Source organism: Gekko japonicus, unplaced genomic scaffold (assembly GCF_001447785.1).
Source record: "Gekko japonicus isolate JY-2015 unplaced genomic scaffold, Gekko_japonicus_V1.1 scaffold4030, whole genome shotgun sequence".
NCBI classification, from domain to species: Eukaryota; Metazoa; Chordata; class Lepidosauria; order Squamata; family Gekkonidae; genus Gekko; species Gekko japonicus.
This window is the reverse complement of record NW_015164320.1, coordinates 9,820-33,955: the sequence shown is the minus strand read 5'-3', so window position 1 is coordinate 33,955 and position 24,136 is coordinate 9,820. Positions and strand designations below refer to the sequence as shown.

Genomic DNA, 24,136 nt, shown 5'->3' with positions numbered 1-24,136 from the left:
CTGTGAGTGACCCAAGGTCACACTGGCAGCTGCATGTGGAGGAGTAGGGAATCGAACCCGGTTCTCCAGATCAGAGTCCGCCGCTCTCAACCACTACACCAAACTAGCTCATCCCTTCCTGCATGTCTGTTTTAAATTGCTAGCTACCTTGGAGGTCTTTGCAAGGGTGGAAAGGTGGGACACTAAGTTCGTAAATACATAAGGAACGAATAAAGAATGACCCTCTTGTGCCACTTTCAGCTCTTCATTAAAAAAAAAGAGCCACAAAAAACCCTCTTATCCGTTTCTAGCCTGATACTTATTCTCCTTGGCAGCCCCATGCCTGTCTTTTTCCGCTCCTCCTCGTGGAAACTCTGACACACTTGGCCTGCCCTCTTTTCACCCCCTCACAGCTGCTCTTCTGTGCATTCCTACACTTTCATCCTGTCCGATGACGAACAGAGAGGTCACCGAAGTCCCAGTCTAAATGCAGCGGGCAACTCCGCAGCTAACTGGCCGAGGGAGTTCGTTAATGTTCAAGGACTACATAATGAACTCAGAAGGGCTTATCCAGCAGACTGTGGTTTTCTAACAAAGCCCAGTAAAGGAGGAGGAGGAGGAGGAAGAGGAAGAAGAGGAAGAGGAAGAAGAAGAGGAAGAGGAAGAAGAAGCAGAGGAAGAAGAAGAAGAGGAAGAAGAAGAGGAAGAGGAAGAAGAAGCAGAGGAAGAAGAAGAAGAGGAAGAAGAAGAGGAAGAGGAAGAAGAAGCAGAGGAAGAAGAAGAAGAGGAAGAAGAAGAGGAAGAGGAAGAAGAAGCAGAGGAAGAAGAAGAAGAGGAAGAAGAAGAGGAAGAGGAAGAAGAAGCAGAGGAAGAAGAAGAAGAGGAAGAAGAAGAGGAAGAGGAAGAAGAAGCAGAGGAAGAAGAAGAAGAGGAAGAAGAAGAGGAAGTAGAAGAGGAAGAAGGAGGAGGACGAGGAGGACGAGGACGAGGAGGAGATTGGATTTATACCCTGCCCTTCACTCGGAGTCTCAGAGCGGCTTACAAACTCCTTTCCCTTTCCCTCCCCACAACAGACACCCTGTGAGGCAGGTGGGGCTGAGAGAGCTCTGAGAGAAACTGCTCTTTCAAGGACAGCTCTGACAGAACTATGGCTTGCCCAAGGTCATCCAGCAGCTGTAAGTGGAGGAGTGGGGGAATCAAACCTGGTTCTCCCAGATTAGCGTCCGCGCACTTAACCACTACACCAAACTGGTGGAAGAGATGCAATGGTGTTGGTGTAGCAAGAAATAGCAGCTGCAGAAATAGCAAAGAAGTCTAGGGTTAGGCAGGAGAGATGTGATGTAGCATTTTTCATAAGGTTGCCCACTGAAGGGCGGCTAGCCCTCTGTTTGCAATCCCGCGGAGCTTTGGTCAGCAGAGTCTGTGGAAGGAGAGCATCACGAGTACTATGACCACACTTCTGACCGAGCAACTGGAAGAGATGTAGCTATATCTGTGACACTCTAGGAATTCTTCAAATCTCTATGGTAATTATCATAAAGACCTGGGAGCTTCCTAGAACATTGTGGGTGTGGCCATGTCACCCAGCCACTCACCCAGAAGTGTCGTAATGGCATTTATTTGTTTGCTTTATTTATATCCCACCTTTCTACCCAATGGGTACTCGAAGCGGCTTTCATTGTTATCCTCGCCTCCATTTTATCCATTTTATTTGGACACTCCCCCCCATTTTTCTCTCCCACTGCTCCATACGGTAAGGGTGGGGAGACAGAGTATAGGGGTGGGAGGCAGCCCTGTTCCCCAGGGGAAAGATTTATTATAATTGGCCAGGATGGTTCCTCAGCAGGATTTTAACTCTATTGGTTCCAAGTGTGTTCCTTTTTTTTTGGATCATTTATTATAAACCTTGAGAAGAGAAGAGAAGAGAAGAGAAGAGAAGAGAAGAGAAGAGAAGAAGAGATTGAATTTATACCCCACCCTTCGCTACCAAAAGGAGTCTCAGAGCTGCTTACAAGCTCCTTTCCCTTCCCCTCTCCACAACAGATAACCCTGTGAGGTAGGTGGGGCTGAGAGAGCTCTGACAGAAACTGCTCTTTTTCAAGAACAGCTGTGCCAGAACTATGGCTGAACCAAGGTCATCCAGCCAGGTGCAAGTGGAGTAGTGGGGAATCAAACCCGGTTCTCCCAGATTAGAGACCGCGCACTTAACCACTACACCAAACTGGCTCTCTGGTTTAGAATATAACTGATTTAGAATATAACACTGATACATACCTCCAATCACTTTCCTTTCACAATAACCAAGAACTCCCATCGCTTGCCAACATAATGCACAGATAAGTAAAGCCAGAGTATATAAATGAATTCATTTTCCCCTTAAATCTATTTAGATACATTTTAACTTTGCAAGTTTTTGTCACCTCCTCTGGCATAACTTTGTTCCAGTAAGTGAAGAATAAAGACCGACTTTGCATGAAGAGTGACTGTACATATTTCTCTCTCCCCGTCTTATCTGTTTGTAAACCACAATCTTATCCATTAGCCAAGTATCAATTGGTGGAGGGTTGGACTATACCAAATAACTTGCCACTAACATTCCTGTAGCCAGGGGTCATTTCATAGAAAAAGAGGTGCAGGAGCTCATTAGCATACATATTACTTCTAGTCAAGGGTCATTTCGTAGAAAAAGAGCTGCAGGAGCTCATTAGCATACCTAAGAGGCTATTAGCATAATAGTTAATTAGCATATGCCACACACCCTGCCATCACCGGATGTGATGTCAGAAGGGGAAGCAAAAGGGGGGAGGCATCTTCAAAAGCCTCCCCTTCCCTTCCCCAGACTGGCTGGGAGGGGGAAGTGAAGAGAGAAGAGGTTTAAAGGGGCCATAGAATAGAATGGAAAGATCGCGCCGCCACTGCACGATCCCCCACTGCTTTCCCCCCAGCCCGCCTTGGCAGGCCGGCTGGGTATGGGAGGCTTTTGAAGATGCCTCCCCCTTTTTTGCTTCCCCAGTTTAAAGTTTGAACCCCTTCTCTCTGGAGTTGCACTGCAGGGGCAGCACAGTCTTTCAATTGAATTCTATGGGGTCATAGAATACAATGGAAAGGTCGCACCACTGCTGTGGCACGACTCTAGAGAGAAGGAGCTGGGGGCGAGGGCGGAGAGCTTGGGGGCGGGGCCTTGCCACCACCACCATTTGTGTCCACTCCTAGGCTGCCGGAGCGCTGCTCCGGCTCGCTCCGGCCCCAAATGATCCCTGCCTGTAGCTGTAATCAAATTCCTCGTAAAATATCAATGTGTCTTTTTGAACAGCTTTTCCATTTGGTCTAATAGTGCTGCTAACACTGGAGTACATTTTGTTGGAGTGAGCAACTCAGTATGCCTGGACACTGGGGGGTGCTACTTCACTCTTTGTGTATAGGCGTTATCTCCTTCAATGGGATGCCCCTCTTTGTCTTAACCTGGGAGCTGCCCTCTTTCCCCTCCTCTCTCTCACTTTGTCATCTCATTCTCTGCACATGGCCTTCCATGGGGACACATGTCTCTGTAGGTCTCTCCTGTAGATACAGTGCCTTCATACTCCCCTGCACACATGATGCTGGACAGAGCTGGCCATTTGTGATAGGGAAATTACTCTTTAGATTAGGCCTCTTACTCTTCTTTTGACTGCAACTTGAATGTGAACTGGATCTACTTGAATAAATGTACGTTTGCTCTTTTGCAGTATCTTTCTAGGGAGATTTATTTACTGCACTCAGCATCACGCTTCTATGACTGGGCAAAACTCTGCTGTATTAACCAAATATCCCAATACATTTTGCCTCACATGTTAAGATTTTGCTCAATGCTCTATATATCTTGCACCAAAATGGTTTTATAATGGCGTTTTTCTGAGTGCAATTCAAAGCATTGGCTTTGACATACAAGGCCTTAAATCTCTCAGGCCCAGGTTATCTGAAGGATAACCTTCATTTTCTCCTCTGCAGACCTGCCTTTCCACAGCAATCAGCATCTGGACCTCCTCTGGGCCCCTTCACCACTCAGTAGCAGCTGGACAGGGGTCATTTCCGGTGGTAGTACTAAACCTCTGGAACTCCCTCTCTCAATAGATAAGTTGCATGTAGTGTCTCAATATGGCTGGCATAGGAGACTTGTTATTTACTGTGGGAAAGACATTATGCCCGGTTTCAGTTTCCAAAGAAAGGGGAAGGGTCACTTCCTGACAGGGAGGTTGCCAAGCCCAGAAACGTAAATACCTGTGTCTATGACCAAACTGAGAGTTAGGGCTACCACTTACGTGGTAATGACAGGGGACCTCCCAGTGATGCTCCCTGTCCCCCATCCTCACTCAGTGGAGTAGTGGGAGGAAAATGGGAGCAGAGAACAGCACAGGGAAGTAACTTCCTGTTTCAAAACAGGAAGTGATGTGACACTCTAGGAATTTTAAAAACCTCTATGGTTTCAAAACAGGAAGTTACTTCCAAAAAGTCTCTGCTCCCCCCCCCAATGCTCCCAGGGACTGCCTCTACCAAGAGGGATGCATCTGAACCTGATGCAGCTGCTGGAGACAAGCTCAGTCCATTGCTGGTCAGCTGATAGGAAGTGACCTGAAGGTTCTTGTGTTATTCGGTTCTATTCAAGATTCTTTGGACCCAAGGTGCATTTTAGACCAAGGAAACACATCAGCAGAAACCACAGCCCTTATGGGCGCTATGTTGGGAATCATCATCATATCTAACATAAATTCAAAGAGAAGTCCACGAGAACAAACCTGAATGCTCTGATGGTGGTGAGGCCTTCAGCTGTTTCTGAAAAGTGGCAGAGGAGAGGCAGCTGGGTGCTGTCATCAAGCTCCTGAAGGTCCCTACGCCCAAAGAACAGAAGGCAAGGAATAAATAATTTTTTTTAAATCCCAGAAAACAGCAGCTTACAGCAAAGAGAAGCCCTTATTCTAAACTTATTTGTTGAAATTTGCTTTCTCTAAAAAGCAAAATCAGTGATAGAAATTGGTGCCTGCTGAGTGGTAACGGCACCGGTTGATCGGCATTGATTCAGAAAGACATTAGACACATTGGAATACTCACTTGGATGCCACACGGAAGTATTTCTGGATGAAATAAAAGGCGATCCCAAGGGGCACGAGAGCCACTAGGAAGAAAGGAGTGGCGTACGAAATCATCCCAATAGCAGACAGGCAAAGCAAGGTGGACCGCGTGAGCGACTCCAGCGTTGGAGGGATGTGCTGTTGCAAAGGTGATTGCCAAATGTTATATTAGGACGAACATTCTAGAAACGAACATTTCGGCAAGCAAGGGTACATCTCCCCTGCCCTCTTCTTAATTCACATTCACTTAGGCAACATGGTTGAGTAGATTCATTCTCCGGCATCACCCACCCACCATTTGGGAGTGCCACCCTTGAGGCTGGAGTTGGCAGGTGATGCTTTGAAATATTGACATGCAACCTTTCCAAGGCATAAGAGGGTTTCCACACACACAAAAAATGCACCAAAGCAAAATCAAACTACAGTGAAAACAGAACCAAAGTTTGAGTCCAGCGGCACCTTTAAGACCAACAGTTTTATTCTGGGTATAAGCTTTCATGCACACTTCAGATACCTTGAAACAGAAGTCACCAGCCATTACATATAGGTAGAGGGTGGGGAGGGTGTTGTCAACACCCTATACGTATTGGCAGGTGATTTCTGTTTCAATGTATCTGAAGAAATGTGCATGCACATGAAACCTTATACCCAGAATTAAACTTTGTGGGTCTTAAAGGTGCCACTGGACTCAAATTTTGTTCTGTTGCCTCAGACCAGCACGGTCACCCACCTGAATCTATAATGAAAACAGTATCTGATAGAAAGTACTAGAAGGAAGCAAGATGTTTAGGGAATAGAAGAACCAGTGTGAAGGAAAGAGTAAGAGTCCAGCAGCACCTTAAAGACTAACAAAATTTGTGGTAGGGTAGGAGTTTTCGTGAGTCACTGCTCACTTTTTCCAATATCTATCTGAAGAAGTGAGCGGTGACTCACAAAAGCTCCTGCCCTGCCACAAATGTTGCTAGTCTTCAAGGTGCTAAAGGTAAAGGTAAAGGTTCCCTTGCTCGAAAGCCAGTTGAATCCTACTCTAGGGTTGCGGTGCTCATCTTAGTTTCAAAGCCGAAAAGCCAGCGCTGTCCGAAGATGTTTCCGTGGTCATGTGGCCGGCATGACTAAATACCAAGGAACACGGAACGCTGTTACCTTCCCACCGCAGTGGTACCTATTTATCTACTTGCAGTTTCTTGGTTTCGAACTTCTAGGTTGGCAGGAGCTGGAACTAGAGATGGGAGCTCACTCCATAATGCAGCACCCGGGTCTCGAACTGCTGAACTACTGGACCTTCCACAGCCTGCAGTTCAGCGTCTTAACCACTTGAGCCACCGCAGCTGGCTACTGGACTCTTATTCTTTTCTAATGCTACAGACGGACTAACATGGCTACCCATCTTGATCTATCAGTGTGAAGAAGTGCTTAAAGTGTCAAACCAGAAGAGGGAGGGACCTATCATTACTATCGGTATTCATATGCTTTCATTTTACATCTTCCTTTGTGATCGCCGCATCGACACTCTCACGGGAATCCTGCAGGGTCATTAAAATTTCCGTCTAGTTCCCGGGAAGCTTATCCAAACAGGTGGGAAATAAACTTTGAACGATGCCATGAGGTGGATCAGTGAATTCTGCCAAAGACTGAATCTGCGGGCTCACCTGATCGATAATATTTGTATCTGCAGAAAAGCGATTAAGAATCAGCCCCAAGGGTGTTGTATCAAAGAATCTGTTGGATGCAGAAAACAAAAGAAAAAACAAGGAGAAAATGTTATTTTATTTACTTTATTTATAGCCCGCCTTTCTAACTGAGACTCAAGCCAGGTTGCATCGTGTAAGCCATTATGAGATATAAGTCCTAAGAACCTAAGGACAGCTCTGCTGGATCAGACCAGTGGTCCATCTAGACCAGCATCCTGTCTCACACAGCGGCCAAAGCAACAGAACAAAAAGCTGCAGAAAAGCGCTACTCATTCTAAGAGAAACAATATAATGATCCCGGTCACATGAGCGGGATGATCCGCTGCCGAAGGGAGGCAAATTAGAGCCGGAGCAAAAAGAACCGCGGGAGCATGATCCGACGTGCCCCTGCGGCTCCGTGCTCTGGCAGCCGATCACATGTTGTGCAGCAAACTGGCAGTAGCACGGCTGTGCGCATGCGTGGGACGGGGAACAGCGCTGGCTGCGATGGGCTACCAGTGCTTCCCTAACCAGACGCCTGGAGTTGCCGCGCATCATCCGGAAGGTAGTGCTCTGTTGCTAGTACCTTTTAAATGCGCGTTTTCGGGCCAAAGGGATGGATCGGGGAAGGGTGCGTGACGCTTCCCAGATGTTGCAGTGTGATCGCGCCCGCTTGATGTCCCCCCGATCCGTCCCTCTTGCGGGGCAAATCCTCCCGTGTGACCGGGGCCATTAAAACAATTATTGTAGCATTCATGTAATTAGAAATAAAGTGCAAAGGAGGTCCATAATAATGATGGCGGTTGACTTTCCGGAGTAGTTCTTCGTTTCGTGAAGACTTCATCTGAACAAGGACCATACATTCCAAAAGTGTGTCTTCTATCTTTTATCCAGCACTGAATGCAATTCTAAGAAATCACATTTTCACCAGGAATTGTTCCTCGTAGTACTATAAGTGATAAGCTCCGACGGGCAATGTAGAAAATGCTAAAGCTTGGTCACCCCTGCTCTGAACGTTCATCTATTATTCTTCTGATCTCTGTGTGCACTCCTCCACTCCCATCCTATACAACCCCAAGTTTAGAACTCTTAGAACTAATGATTTAATTTGCTTACCTTTTAAAATGATAGGCATTTATTCATTAAAATATTTATACCCTGCCTTTCCTTGCAGCCCAAGGAGGCTTTCAAATGGGCATTTGAACATAAGAACGTAAGAAGATCAGACCAATAGTCCATCTAGCCCAGCATCCTGTCTCACACAGTGAGCGGCTTTTGGTGGGGAGCAGAAATCAAGGGGTTAAATGACTCGGAGCCATTTAAACCCCTGCTTTCTGCTCCCTACCAAAAGTGGGGGGGAGCAGAAAGCAGGGGCACAAACCAATACAAACTGGTTCAGCTCACGAACTAACATATCGGTTCAGTGCATGGTTCCACTATGAAGCACAAACAGAACTGCAAAAATGCGGTTCACGCCCATCCCTATTCAGGAGACCCTGAGGTTAAGGTACTAGATGCATATCACCATGACCACTCATTTCATTCTGGCTGTACCTGATTGGGCCAAGGATGATCTTGTTGAGGAGATTATGGTGAAGGTTTTTGGCTGCCATGAGACCCATCCATTCGACGGTCAAGGAGGTCACAAGACAAAGGACGATCCCTGCAGCACTGAGGGCAGTGAATACGGCTATGTAGCAATTCTGTTAAAACGACAAGGAACATATTTCTGATCCTGGGAAAAAGACCATTTATTTTCCCTGGATTATGAAACCCCCTCAGAGAGATGATGCGGACATCCCTGATGTGGACCAGCTGGTGGGTCATAGTTCCAGAAGGCTTCTGTCGCAGTAGTTCATGAACTTCCTGTTTTGCTTAGCATCGTAGGGGGAGGGGATGAAATTTGTGGATGTGACTCAATTTTGTAATCTGTATGTCTGTGGGAGCTAGGGCTGTCAACTCCGGGTTGAGGAATTCCTGAAGATTTGGGAGGGGTGGAGTCTTGGGAGGGCAGGATTTGGGGAAGGAAGGGGATTCAGTGGGGTGCAATGCCATACGGTACGCCCTCCAAAGCAGCCGTTTTCTCCAGGGGAACTGATGTCTTTTGACTGGAGACCAGTAGTAATTCTGGGGGATCTCCAGGCCCCATCTGGAGGTTGGCAACCCTAGTGGGAGATGCAACACTCTATTATCGATTTAGTGTTGAAATTGGTTTGTGGAGGGGTAAAAAAACCCCCTTTCACTTATATGTTCAGATTTCCAATTTGCATTTTGAATACTCCTGATATGTATGCAAGGGGCTGCGGTGGCTCAGTGGTTAAGATGCTGAACTGCAGACCGGAAGGTCTATAGGTCGGCAGTTCAAGACCCGAGTACCGCATGATGGAATGAGCTCCCGTCTCTGGTCCCAGTTCCTGCCAACCTAGCAGGTGATGTCAGGGGGTGTGGCCTTATGACACACTTCTGGTGATGTCAGGGGGTGTGGCATATGCTAAGGAGTTATGCTAATGAGTTCCCCTAGCTCTTTTTCTACGAAACGACCCCAGGGACCGGGACCGTTGGGGGCGGTGTGTGTGGCCTTATGATACACTTCCGGTGATGTCAGGGGGTGTGGCCTTATGACACACTTCCGGTGATGTCAGGGGGTGTGGCATATGTTAATGAGTTATGCTAATGAGTTCCCCTAGCTCTTTTTCTATGAAACGACCCCTGGTTAAGATGCTGAACTGCAGACCGGAAGGTCTATAGGTCAGCAGTTTGAGACCCGAGTACTGCATAATGGAGTGAGCTCCCTTCTCTGGTCCCAGTTCCTGCCAACCTAGCAGTTCGAAAGCAAGAAATTGCAAGTAGATAAATAGGGTACTGCTTTGGTGGGAAGATAACAGAGCTCCATGCGCCTCGGCGTCTAGTCATGCCAGCCACATGACCACGGAAAATGCCTTCGGACAGCGCTGGCTCTTCGTCTTGGAAACGGAGATGAGCACCACACCCTAGAGTTGGATTCGACTGGCTTTCGAGCAAGGGAAACCTTTACCTTTTACCGTTAATATGTATGCAGAGGCTAGAAAATCTCGATCTCAGATTTAAATTTGGAAGGTGATATTTACACTTATTTCATTTACTTTTTCTGTCCCATTGGGCATCTCGAGAAGAGGGCAGGATTTTGCTTATATCTCTCCCACATGAAACTGTGTCCCATGGATGGGTTCAATGGGAGCCACTAGGCCAATCTGGAGTCTGGACTATTTATGCTGCTACATACAACATGTTGGGAAGGCAAAATGGTACTCTTCCGTTGGTGAACTGGACTATTTATGCTGCTACATACAACATTTTGGGAAGGCAAAATGGTGCTTTTCAAATCAATAGGATTTTCAAGGCTACTGACAAACAGAGGAAGTCTTCCATTGCCTGCCTCTGTGTATCAACTTTGGACTTCCTTGATGGTTTCCCTGGACTTCCTTGGTGGTCTACAGGACTTCCCCGGCGGTCTCCCATCCCAGTACTAACCAGGGGTGACCCTGTTTAGTTTCTGAGATCTGATGAGATCAAGCTAGCCTGTATTTACAGTTTGAAGGCAAGAAATTGCAAGTCGATAAATAGATGCCGCTTCGATGGGGAGGTAAGAGCATTCCATGCGCCTCGGGATTTAGTTATGCCGGTCACATGACCATGGAGAAGTCTTCGGACAGCGCTGGCTCTTCGGCTTGGAAACGGAGATGAGCACCGCCCCCTAGAGTCAGATTCGACTGGCTTTCGAGCAAGGGAAACCTTTACCTTTACCTTAAAGACCAATAGGTGACAGCTTGGTTGGAAAGTAGACCTGGTAAGATACGTCCTCCAGGAACAATATCATTCCCAAGTCCTTTCTCTTTTCATGAGTGTTTTGCAGCACCACATTCCGATCCCGGACACCTCGACTACAAGTCAAACTGTTACCTTTTGGCAAACCATTACCTTGCTCTCTTCGATGGAACCTTCGGTAGAACAAAAGGTCTGGGTGTGGTTCTGGTTCTGGTTCTTTGATGTCCACTGGGCCAGCCAATAGTCAATGGCCACAATGACCGAATGCTTCAACAGTTTAGAAATGATCATGAGGAAGAGTAAGAAAAATCCTCCGGAAGTGAGATATCGCCAGCAGGTTTTCCAAGGCATCTTTGTCCTGAGTCGCATCGCTGTAGACATGGTGTCGTCTTCATCTTCCTCTTCTTCTTCCTCTGATGGGTCACAAATGTCACTTAGCCAGTACATCTGCCATACATATCTTGGATCCACAAATGACCCCTACAACTTGGGGAGGATTTATCCCTCTGTGTGCTTAAACATGCTGAGAACCTACACATGCATATTCTATGTTTGAAGACTGAAACATCTTGGGATGACATGCCTGTGTGAATGAGCCTTTACAGATGTAACACCTGCAACAGAACATTCATCTATAACAGCTGCCATTTTGTGTATGGTGGGTAGAGAAATCAATAAGCATACATGCATGTGTGAACCAGAGTGGCTCATAAGACTGTGTACTCTTCCCCATGGGTCATTTCCTGCAGGAGCGCACAGGAGCGGAGCTCCGGCAGTAAAGAGTCCAGGGGGCGGGCACATACAACAAGCCCCACCCCTTGCTCCCAGCAGCCCTCAGTCAGAGCAAGAAGCAGCCAGGTAAGCTGCAGAGTCCCCGTCCCCCCCGACCCTCTGGTCCAAAACAGTCCAGTGGCACCTTTAAGACCAAGTTTTATTCAGGTACAAGCTCTCCCTCCTCTGCAAGGACAGATCTGCACGTTCCCCCTCCCCGATAGCTAGCGATCCAAAACAGTCCAGTGGAGCCTGAGCGGTGGGTGTTGCCTTCTGACACACTTCCGGTGATGTCAGGGGGTGTGGCACATACAAATAAGTTATGTTAATGAGCTCCTGCACCTCTTTTTCTACTAAATGACCCCTGCTCTTCCCCCAGAGTATAGTTTTCACTATGGTATTGGCTCATTTAAGAGTTACCTTCTCTGAGAGTTTCCTCTTAGAACTAACATGCAAGAGGAAAATGGGTAATAACTATCACCTAATAATCAGCTGGTAATAGGGGGACACAGTTTTCAAGGTGAACACATGTGAATCTGCCTTATACTAAATCAGACCATTGGTCCTTCAAGGTCAGTATTGTCTGCACAGACTGACAGCAGCTCCCTCAGCATCTCACATCAACTATTGCCTGATCCTTTTAACTGGAGATGCCGGGGATTGAACCCGGGACCTTCTGCATGCCAAGCAGATGCTCTGCCTATGAGTCACCGCCTCCCCAAAGTCCGCTTCCTCCTCTTTTTTTCTTCCACCCCAGTGGGCACTTTCACACACACTAAATAGTGCACTTTCAATCCACTTTCAATGTTTTTTGCAACTGGATTTTGCCATGTGAAATGGCAAAATCCTCTTGCAAACGGTTGCAGAAGTGAACATAAGAACATAAGAGACGCCAATGTTAGATCAGGCCAAAGGCCCATCCAGTCCAACACTCTGTGTCACACAGTGGCCAGAAATACCAGGTGCCATCAGGAGGTCCACCAGTGGGGCCAGGACATTAGAAGCCCTCCCACTGGGTTTTTTTTTTAATATAACACAATTTTTATTATTTGGATATATTAGCAAACAACATTACATTTTGTATACTTTCATCCCCCCCCCATATATCCCTTTCTTCCACTCCTTCCCCCCTTTTTCCTGGCCTCCCGCAATGCTCCACCCTCTCGAATAATACAGTATAAACTTTATAAACTTGCCACATGATGGAGTGAGCTCCCATCTCTAGTTCCAGCTCCTGCCAACCTAGCAGTTCGAAAGCAAGAAATTGCAAGTAGATAAATAGGTACCACTTTGGTGGGAAAGTAACAGCATTCCGTGCACCTTGGTGTTTAGTCATGCCGGCCACATGACCACGGAAACGTCTTCGGACAGCGCTGGCTCTTCGGCTTTGAAACGGAGATGAGCACCACAACCCTAGAGTCAGATTCGACTGGCTTTCGAGCAAGGGAACCTTTACCTTTACCTTTACTTAATAGCCACTGATGGATTGAAATGGCATTATTTAGCATGTGTGAAAGCACCCCGTCTCTTTGCAGTCCCCTCCCCCATGCTGCAGATCTTCGCAGCATTTCTAAATCCCTTTAAAATGGTGCCAGCCAGCGGCCACAAGTCATCCCCGCAGGGGTCATTTCGTAGAAAAAGTGGTGCAGGAGCTCATTAGCACAACTCATTAGCATTAGTCATTTGCATATGCCACACCCCCTGACATCACCGGAAGTGTGTCAGAAGGCAACACCCACCGCTCAGGCTCCACTGGACTGTTTTGGATTGCTAGCTATTTGGGGGAGGGGAACGTGCAGATCTGTCCTCACAGAGGAAGGAGAGCTTGTACCTGAAAAAAACTTGGTCTTAAAGGTGCCACTGGACTGTTTTGGATTGCTAGCTATTGGGTGGGGGGAACGCGCAGATCTGCCCTCACAAAGGAGGGAGAGCTTGTACATGAAGGTGGGCCGGGGGGGGGGGCTGGGGGCGCGGCAGCTTCCCTGGCTGCTTCTTGCTCTGTCTGAGGGCTGCTGGGAGCAGGGGGTGGGGCCTGTTGCATGTGCCCACCCGCTGGGCTCTTTACTGCCGGAGCTCCGCTCCTGTGCGCTCCTGCAGGAAATGACCCCTGCATCCCTGTAAATGTCATCATGTGTAGTTTGCCCCAAAGAAACAGTTTAATCCCAGTTTGGAATTCCAGATGCTGGGGGTAAGCAAACTAACTCTAGTAAACCTACCCATGTGGAATAGTTATGTCCCTGGTAACCAGAGTTTGTTTGTTTTTAACCACAATTCTCTGCACGTGAATAGAGGCGAAGAAGCCTGGGGCACCCAGGACCTAGAAACAAGCCGGGCTCCTGAACGTTTTGCCTTCGCTGTGCTTAAGCGTGACATCTGAAGACAGCCCAAGTAAATAAAGGCAATGTCTCACCCTCACCTTCATCCTCGTCCTCCAGCTGTGCCTTGGACTCTCTCGGGTACATGGCTCTGCGGAGAGTCTTCCTTTCCAGAGTTGTTTGGTCCGCTTCCATATCCTGCCACCCAAATTTTAAACATTGCAAGATTGGGTTCAAAGACTGTAAGAGAGTTTGCTGACAAGAAGGGCGGTGCCTTGGACAATTGTACCTTTAAAGATTGACTACCTCTTTCAATAGTCTTTCAGTAGTCATGTATGGCTGCGAGAGTTGGACTATAAGGAAGGCCGAGCGCCGAAGAATAGATTCTTTTGAACTATGGTGCTGGAGAAGACTCTTGAGAGTCCCTTGGACTGCAAGAAGATCAAATCAGTCAATCCTAAAAGAAATCAACCCTGACTGTTCCCTGGAAGGCCAGATAATGAAACTGAAGCTCAAATACTTTGGCCACCCAATGAGAAGGGAGCACTCCCTGGAGAAGACCCTGATGCTGGGAAAGACTGAAGGTCAAAGAAGACGGGGGCGGCAAAGGATGAGATGGTTGGACAGTGCCACTGATGCAACGAACATGAAATTGAGCAAACTTCAGAGGACGGCGGAAGACAGGAGGGCTTGGCGTGATCTGGTCCATGGGGTCGCGAAGAGTCGGACTTGACTGTGCGACTGAACAACAACAACATACTGCCCCAGTGCTGAGTAATGGATGGTGGAAGTGGGAGGGTGGGCACTAGGGAGATACTTTAAGAAAATACTGTAAGGCTGTGGTCACACATGCCTGTTGAAGCGGAGGGAAAGCGAGGCAGTTGTGAGATCACATATCCCTTCGTAGCTGTGGACGCAGCCCGTCACTGTGTGATCAGACGCAAGTACGGGTGGAGTCAGTTTTTTTTGGCTGTTTGTTTCCCATGCGCATAAACGAGGAATCGCACCTCCACACAGCGGGCCCCCTATGGAGTCTGCAATGAGGCTGCAATGATGCATATACTACGAAGGGGGGGGGGACTGGCACCGAACCAGAATGGCCTGATCAGACCATCGCGATGGCACGAGAGCGTGCTTGCGCGATCAGACAGGGGAAAGTCTGCCTGTGGCCTGTCAGAGACTGTTTACTACCAGACTACCAGACCAGTACAGACTACCAGACCAGTCTTAACTCCCCTTCTCCGGCGGAGCAGCGTGGGTTGCTGACGACTGCGGGACACTTCCCAGATGTTGCTCTCTGATCGCTCCCCTTAGACCCATCAGGCATTCGCACCTCTGTCGGATCTAAAGGCGCGTGTGATCTAGGGTTGCCAAGTCGTACCTCGTCCTGAAGCGGGGGACTCCCGGGTCAATCCAGGAAAACCATAGAGTTTTCCCTCGGATGACCGTGGCCCCCCCCCGGCCGTCCCCCGGCATGGTCACGTCACTTCTTGGTGACATGCACGTCGGGGTGGAGTTCGCCCCGGGGCCCGATCCGGCGGCGGCAGGGAACGGGCCTCTGGGGTGGGGGTTTCCCCACACCCCAGGGGGACTTGGCAAGCCTAGTGTGATCGCAGCCTACAAAGTGTTAATGCTTTAAGTCTGTGTAGTAAAGAATAATATCATTAATTGGTGCCCTTTATAAAGTTTATATCTCCCGTGCCTGGCATTACATTGCTTCCACTCTCCTCCACTTGAGTCTCACAACAGCCTTGTGTGGTAGGGTAGTCTGAGGCAGGCCCGAGGTTATGTGTCTGCCTTGGTGGTCTCCAGTTCAAGTACTGAACATGCCCAACCCTGCTTAGATCCCAGTCCAATGAACTTGGGCCAAACTGGGCTATTCGGGCTGCTACTGGCAGTATACTAATTTGTAATCCAATGAGGAAGACAACAAGTTGCATGTTAATAGGGTTACCAACTCTGGGTTGGGAAATACCTGGTGATTTTGAGGTAGAGCCTGGGCCGGGGAGGGTTGGGGAAGAGGAGGGACCTCAGCAGGGTATAATGCCATAGAATCCCGCCTCCAAAGCAGCCATTTCCTCCAGGGGAACTAATCATGGTCATCTGGAGAGCAATTGTAATAGTGGGAGATCTCCAGGTACTACCTGGAGGTTGGCAACCCTATGCGTGTATTCCATTCTGTGCCTCACTGACAACTCAGACTGAAGATCCAGGCCAGAGTCAGTGGCTTTGGAGGGCCAGGTGTAACCTTATTGGCCCCTTGTGTCACATGACTTTGTTCTGGAGGTAGTAGTGACAATACCACCATCTAGCCATCTGCCACAGTGGGGGCACTGACGGGCAGCAGAAAGTAGTCTGGCAGTCCCTTCACCCAACAAACTACTATGGAAGTTCAGATAGTAAGGTATGACTGCAGTGTCCCCGGTTCCACACAAACCCTGCTCACATGTTACAGTGAGCACAAGCTCCACACCCATGCATGCATCTGTTTGTAAGAAAGAACCAACATGCATTGATTTTACAAACAGAATGGGGGACCAGAGCCCGGATAAACGTGTGGCTTCAATCACACATTCGGCTGTACACGCGTTGACTGTAACATGAGAATTACACAACACACATGTGAGGAAAAATCAAGGGTACACTATACTCAAATTGTGCATGTGTTACCCCAGGGGGACTTGGCAAGCCTAGTGTGATCGCAGCCTACAAAGTGTTAATGCTTTAAGTCTGTGTAGTAAAGAATAATGTCATTAATTGGTGCCCTTTATAAAGTTTATATCTCCCGTGCCTGGCATTACATGGCTTCCACTCTCCTCCACTTGAGTCTCACAGCAGCCTTGTGTGGTAGGGTAGTCTGAGGCAGGCCCGAGGTTATGTGTCTGCCTTGGTGGTCTCCAGTTCAAGTACTGAACACGCCCAACCCTGCTTAGATCCCAGTCCAATGAACTTGGGCCAAATTGGGCTATTCGGGCTGCTACTGGCAGTATACTAATTTGTAATCCAATGAGGAAGACAACGAGTTGTATGTTAATAAGCAGGTTACCAACTCTGGGTTGGGAAATACCTGGTGATTTTGAGGTAGAGCCTGGGCCGGGGAGGGTTGGGGAAGAGGAGGGACCTCAGCAGGGTATAATGCCATAGAATCCCGCCTCCAAAGCAGCCATTTCCTCCAGGGGAACTAATCATGGTCATCTGGAGAGCAATTGTAATAGTGGGAGATCTCCAGGTACTACCTGGAGGTTGGCAACCCTATGCGTGTATTCCATTCTGTGCCTCACTGACAACTCAGACTGAAGATCCAGGCCAGAGTCAGTGGCTTTGGAGGGCCAGGTGTAACCTTATTGGCCCCTTGTGTCACATGACTTTGTTCTGGAGGTAGTAGTGACAATACCACCATCTAGCCATCTGCCACAGTGGGGGCACTGACGGGCAGCAGAAAGTAGTCTGGCAGTCCCTTCACCCAACAAACTACTATGGAAGTTCAGATAGTAAGGTATGACTGCAGTGTCCCCGGTTCCACACAAACCCTGCTCACATGTGACAGTGAGCACAAGCTCCACGCCCATGCATGCATCTGTTTGTAAGAAAGAACCAACATGCATTGATTTTACAAACAGAATGGGGGACCAGAGCCCGGATAAACGTGTGGCTTCAATCACACATTCGGCTGTACACGCGTTGACTGTAACATGAGAATTACACAACACACATGTGAGGAAAAATCAAGGGTACACTATACTCAAATTGTGCATGTGTTAGTTGTAATTTGTGAACGGGGCTACTAGGTTTGCCAAGCTCCCAATGGGGGCAAGGGTTCCCCTGATTTTGGGGCCCCCAATCTGCCACCAGACAGCTGGCCAGCAGGGGAAGCCCCGCCCTTAAAGAACTCCACTGTGCCTGATGTGCCCGGCATGATGACATCACCTGGAGGTGGACCATAGAGTTTTTAGCCAAATGCTAGAGCATCCCCTGTACAACATGTCCAGTGCGATGACATCACTTCCAAAGAGCCCCATGCGCCAGAAGACCATGGGACCAAGCCAGGAGACCCCCGCCAGCAGACAGGTAAGACCTGGCAACCCTAGGGGCTATGTATAGGGCCTTACAGAAGGGTATCAGGGAACAAAAGAGTGGATAGGGATCGGATTTAGCTGATTCCCAACAAGCAAAGCAAGGGGATAATGGATTAGATGATGGTATGGACTTGGAGGACTGCTAAGTATTTCAACGGATTGTTGTGGTCAGCCAATGGCAATCAACCACAGTGTCGCTGGACAGTTCGAGAGTTTCTAAACCCTCTCCAAAGTGCTTCCAACCTCTTGAAACTGGATGGCCGAGGAAACAAGGGAAGTTCTAGGATTAGCTACTTTAGGAGAAATAGTCATTCCTCAGTATATGACGCACAAAATATGAATCAAAAGCCTTGACTTGCCTGTTGTTTGCAGTTACCTTTTCTAATTCCTGGTCCTGGCGATTCATAAGAGTTTTCCAGTGTTCATATAGCTCAACGTCATTGTTTTGGATGTCCTTCAGTGTCCCTTCTCTATGCACAGTTCCATCTTTCATGGCAATGATCTAGGAAGGAGAAGAAGAGATCTGATTTATACCCCGCCCTTCACTACCCGAAGGAGTCTCAGAGCGGTTTACAATCTCCTTTCCGTTCCCCTCCCCACAACAGACACCCTGTGAGGTAGGTGGGGCTGAGAGAGCTCTGACTGAGAACTGCTCTGGAGAGAACAGCTCTGAAAGAACTTATGACTGACCCAAGGTCACACCAGCAGCTGCATGTGGAGGAGTGGGGAATCAAAGCCGGTTCTCCCAGATTAGAGTCAACCACTACATCAAACTATGGAAGCTATCTCACAAGAACACCCCATTACTTACTTCTTTGGAAATTAGGACATGCCTATTAACCCTGTATCTAATAGTAAACTTGGCTTTTGTGAGGATGACAAAAACCATACGAGTTCACGCACAGACAAGGGACTGATTCTCCAACGGGTCTGTAAGAATCCGCAGGCAGCCCAGAAACTTGGACTCGTGCAATGAAACTGACTAGTTATAGGATCAGGACTAAACAAAAATGAATATCTAACCTTGCCATGCTTTCACAGTTCATTTCCACATAGATGGGGTGAAAACCATTGCCTTAGATGCCTTTGGAAAGAGGACTCGGCGAAGTCAAAAAGGACAAGTCTACCAGTAAGCTGTTTAGCCAATGCAAGTAGAATATACCGCTTTTGATCGCCCCTATATTCTGGGGATACACAACTAAATAGGACAGCTTCATGCTCCCCATGCAAGACATGTGTGGGCGCTGGGAGGAGTAAGAGAACTAGATAAGGAGGATGGCTGATTGGACCTAACAATTCTGATGGGGGAGGGAGCAGATTCTCTCTTACCCAATCCGCATGCGGTAGGTACTGCAGTTTATGAGTCACTAACACAAGAGTCCTTTTGTCATCCTTGAGGAACTTCAGGATACCTTCTTGCATCAGGTGGTCACTCAGATGAATGTCCAAGGCAGAAAATGGGTCATCCTGAAATGACAAAAACGGGAAAAGACCATTAGGAACCAGCTCTTACTGTTTAACAAATAATAATAATACTTAATATTATTATTAATTTGATTTCTTAATCACCCTATCCCAGCTTACACCGAGCTTTGGGCGATGTACAAAGGGCGCGATGCCATATAACAAAGATACAAAATTTTAAATTTCCATATACAGTTCTATAAAAAATAAAACCAGAGTAAAAAGATCCAAGATGGCGACTTGCAAATTTCTATTCCAATTCTGGACTGCCCGACCATTTAATGGGACGGGGGGAGAGGGAACTTAAAATGAAATATTTAGGAGGAGGAAAGGGGAAGGGTTCCAGCAGCCAATGCAACCAACCATTGATGAACAGTCACCCCAGATATTCAGGTTTATGTGTTCAGTTGCAAAACATATCTTGGGAATGCCACAGCAGGGACTGAATCCCCTGGGCTGACATGCAGTGCTGATGTCACCACCGCAAAGCTGGATCTAGTGGCTCAATCCACTCTAGACCAGATCCAGAGTTCAGGGTTTTTTTTTGGGACATTCATGGATTTTAATGCCAGACTGCAACAGCTCTGCCTTAATGCACAGGACACTTTGGGCGATTTCCCACAAGCGCTGCTCCGCGCTCACTCTTCTCTTCGGCCCGATGGTACGTGTCAATTTCACACAAGCTGCTGCGCGGCTGCATTTTGCCCTGCAGCTTCGTGCGATTTCCCCCGCATCTACTCAATCCTGTTTTTTGAGGATTGAGTAGACGTGGGGAAAATCGCACGAAGCTGCGGGGCAAAATGCGGCCCCGCAGCAGCTTGTGTGAAATTGACACGTACCATCGGGGCAAAAGGGAGGAGTGAGCGCGGAGCAGCGCTAGTGGGAAATCACCCTTTGAGTTGGATGCCAGAACTTCCGCTAGGTTCTCCTCCAATAGAGAACAGTCATCAAAGGAACTCTTAGAAGAAAGAGGGCATAGGATCCAACTAGGCAGAAAGGTCCTGTTGACCTTTCCTGGTGGTGGGAAGTGCCATCAAGTTGCAACCGACTCATGGAGACCCTGTAGGGTTTTCAAGGCAAGAGCTGAACAGAGGTGGTTCGCCATTGCCTGCCTCTGCGTAGCAACCCTGGACTTCTTTGGTGATCTCCCATCCCAGCACTAATCAGGACTGTCCCTGCTTAGCATATGAGAACTGATAAGATCGGGCTCACCTGGACCATCCAAAGTGCAAATTTCCATGAAGCTGAGAACCAACGTTTAAGAGAGCAGCCCAATCCTGTGCATCCGAATGCCAATATTCAAGTGTGTGATGGGCTGCCTCTCTGCATGCATTCATTCTGCTATCAGAGGCTCTTTCCTGTAGTGGAAGAAGCCTTCTGTCAGCTATGCTGCCGTATAGTTTATTACCCTAGAGTTCGCCTTGGTAGAGTGCGCGTGCGACACAGATGCGTTGCCTCTGGCCTCCACTTAAGTTAATTCCCTAATGGATACAGCAGAGAACGAATGAACGAACGAACGAATGAACGAACAATCGAAAGAACTAACAAACGAATTGTTTATTACGGTTATAGGCCAGCACAGTAATACATTCCAGTAGAGAATCAATATCAGTGTCTTGAATAACTTTTGCATGGACATCAGCTTATACAATGCCAACATTTAAGAGTCCATCACAAAGTAACAATAGCATAAACCATAAACACAGATAATTGTAATACACAGCTGCAAAGATATACCTAAACCAGATTTTTTAACGTATATGATCGACTCTATAAGAACCAGCTGTGATTGTGTGTTTACAGTCATCATTTCCAAGCATTTCTTTCAGCTAATAAATGGTGGAGCTTTTCTGGTTTGTTATAAGAAGCTTTGTAGTTATACGCAGGCCATGCTCAATACAATTGATTTAATGATGAGAGATGCGAAAGTTTTCATTATAAAGATTATCACAAAAAGAGGATTCTCCTGGAAAAGGCACATTAATATACTTCTGTTACAGTAATGTATAAATATTGTATTTGAACGTGTACATTTTATATTATTATCAGAAAGCTGATCATATACCTATACACACCTGGTTTAGATGAATTTTTGCAGCGGTTGTCTTTTGGCATGTATGTTTGCAGATTATTTTAAAAAACTACATTGGAATTTTTTAAATCTCAGAAATTTATATAATACAACTATGTTGTACTACATTTTAGGATACTTACTAGCCAAGCATCTTAAGTAAGAAAGCGTTTAAGAGAGACGTCAATGTTGGATCAGGCCAAAGGCCCATCCAGTCCAACACTCTGGGTCACACAGTGTATAAGAAGCTTTGTAGTTATACGCAGGCCATGCTCAACACAATTGATTTAATGATGAGAGATACGAACATTTTCATTATAAAGATTATCTCAAAAAGAGGATTCTCCTGGAAAGGGCACATTAATACACTTCTGTTACAGTAATATATAAATATTGTATTTGAATGTGTACATTTTATATTATTATCAGAAAGCTGATCATATACCTATACACACCTGGTTTAGATGAATTTTTGCAGCGGTTGTCTTTTGGCATGTATGTTTGCAGATTATTTTTTAAAACTACATTGGAATTTTTTATATCTCAGAAATTTATATAATACAACTAGGTTGTATTACATTTTAGGATACTTAGTAGCCAAGCATCTTAAGTAAGGAAGCGTTTCTCAGTAAGGCGGCTTAAAAATGTTTAAAATGAAACAAATAAAATTCGTCATCACAGCTGTTTCAACCCGCAAATCCCTGTTTTGGTTTCACTATTTCCTCATGTGAATCAAGGCGACTTTTGTTGACTTTCTTACTATTTTTTGTTTCCCCGCATCGACTTCTTCCTATCAAATTAGGGTTGCAAGGTCAATCCTGGCAGCCGACGAGAGATGGGACAGGATTTACTGGGAGCAGCAGGGAGGCCCATAGGACATACAGTGACATGTCCATGTCACTGCCCACGTTACCCGGAAGTGACATCATCACGCCCAGGATGTTGGGGCAATGCTCTAGTATTTGGGCAAAAACTCTATGGAAAATTTGGCTCCTACCATAGAGGTTTTGCCCAAATACTAGAGTGTCGCCCCAGATGTGATGATGTCACTTTCAGGTCACATGGGCAGTGGTGCAGACACGTTGCTGCATGTCAGGTGGACCTCCCTCTTTTTCAGGGTAAATGCCTCACCAGCCAGCCAGCTGATTGGCTGTAGGGAAGTGGGGCCTGGCAGCGGGGACCCCCACCTCCACCAGGGGGTTCTGGCAACCCTGTATCAAATGCACACAATTCCCAATTATGTGTCCACAAACCAGCATTATACATATACTACGTGTACAAACGCCACAAATGTTTGAAACCCAGTGCCAAAAGATGCAACCGATAGTGAAAAGCAGAGAGCCAAAATGGTTGACAAAATGGAGGCCAACAGAAGAAAGGAATGAAATAGGGAATGTTGGAAGGGACTCATTGGAAGACATAAAGGGACTATCCCCAAAGCTGCCTTTTGAAGAACTCTGGTCTGGACTCCTGGGTTTAGTGGGCAATATTGCCAAGGCTACCCAGAGCAGGGGAAGAAACGCTTTGTAAGTGAGATAGGACTTGCATCAGCCACAGTCGTACAGCACAGGGACAAGAACAGCCACTTTGTCTAGACTGGAAGGTGGAAGCTACAACATTGTCAGTAAAAATGTTGGTGGCACTGCGGATTCTACAGACAAGGGTTGCCAACCTCCAGGTAATGCCTGGAGATCTCCCGCTATTACAACTGACCTCCAGGCGATAGATGTCAGTTCACTGGGAGAAAATGGCTGCTTTGGAAGGTGGACTCTATGGCATTATACCCCATTTAAGCCCCTTCCCAAATCCTACCCTCCTCGGGGTCTACCCCCAAAATCTCCAGGTATTTCCCAACATGGACCTGGCACCCCGAAAGCTATCTCTGATGGTATGACCTCTGTAAGCAGTGACATTTACAGGTCAACTGCACAAGAAAGACCACCCTTCTTTATTTACCCGTTCACCAATTTCTGTCTGATCCCCAAAAGGCAGAAGGTCAATATCGGGTTGCAGTGAGCAGGCATCTGTGACGGCTTTGTACCTGTTGGAGGAATAGGAGAGTAAGACACTGGGAGGGGAAAACAAACTCGACCCATTACCCGGCATCAAGAACCACAAGGCTAAGAAAGAAGCCTGATAAAGGGCCAATATCAAAAACTTATTTTATACAAAAATACATGTATTTATTAGGAAGACAAAAACATATAAGGGCCCAATGAAAGCTCATTACAAAATACAAGTGACCTGAACACAAAGGATAGTACAAGTGACAACAGAATACAATACAAGTGACCTCATACATTTCTGTACGGCTGTGATTAGATAGTTACACCTTTGTTTTGGGGACCAGAATTGGAAGGCAATTTTTACATTATTGATTTTTCAGTTTCAGTTATTATATTATATTGGCTTTTATTTACTGTACTAGATATAGATATATATATGGATCAGGGCTATTTTTGGGCAGGAACGCACAGGAACGGAGTTCCGTCTGGCTCCTGAGTTGGCCACGCCCAGCAGGAACTCATTAGCATAACAGGCCACACCCAACAGCAGAAATTCATTAGGATTAGCTACATTAGGGGTGTGTGGCCTAACATGCAAAGGAGTTCCTGCTACCAAAAAAGCCCTGGGTTTTGACAACAAACAAGGTAAACAGAATAAGAAGCAAAAGGTGGGTGTGGCTGGATGACCACACTTCTGGTAACATGGGGTTGCGGCCTAATGTGCTACTGAGCTGTGCTGTCAGGGTGTGGCCTAATATGCTAATGGGTTTCTGCTGTTGGGTGTGGCCTATTATGCTAATGAGTTCCTGCTGGGCTTTTTCTACAAAAAAAGCCCTGCCTGCACTTGTAGTATGGACAGGGAGGGCTATAATCAT

At 47.0% G+C, this 24,136-nt stretch overlaps 1 protein-coding gene across 1 annotated transcript in view; it reads right to left on the bottom strand.

Annotated features, from left to right (window-relative positions):
- LOC107108408 (ATP-binding cassette sub-family C member 9-like) overlaps positions 1-24,136 on the bottom strand; it is a gene marked incomplete at its 5' end in the record, with an annotated part of 66,928 nt that overhangs the window by 35,741 nt on the left and 7,051 nt on the right. The window contains 11 exons of the mRNA XM_015408838.1: positions 4,752-4,844; positions 5,065-5,222; positions 6,734-6,803; positions 8,309-8,457; positions 10,712-10,971; positions 13,746-13,842; positions 18,097-18,222; positions 19,050-19,187; positions 20,397-20,428; positions 20,605-20,665; positions 23,212-23,296. Of these exons, the coding sequence (XP_015264324.1) occupies positions 4,752-4,844; positions 5,065-5,222; positions 6,734-6,803; positions 8,309-8,457; positions 10,712-10,971; positions 13,746-13,842; positions 18,097-18,222; positions 19,050-19,187; positions 20,397-20,428; positions 20,605-20,665; positions 23,212-23,296 (1,269 nt within the window). The remainder of the gene's footprint in view (positions 1-4,751; positions 4,845-5,064; positions 5,223-6,733; positions 6,804-8,308; positions 8,458-10,711; positions 10,972-13,745; positions 13,843-18,096; positions 18,223-19,049; positions 19,188-20,396; positions 20,429-20,604; positions 20,666-23,211; positions 23,297-24,136) is intronic.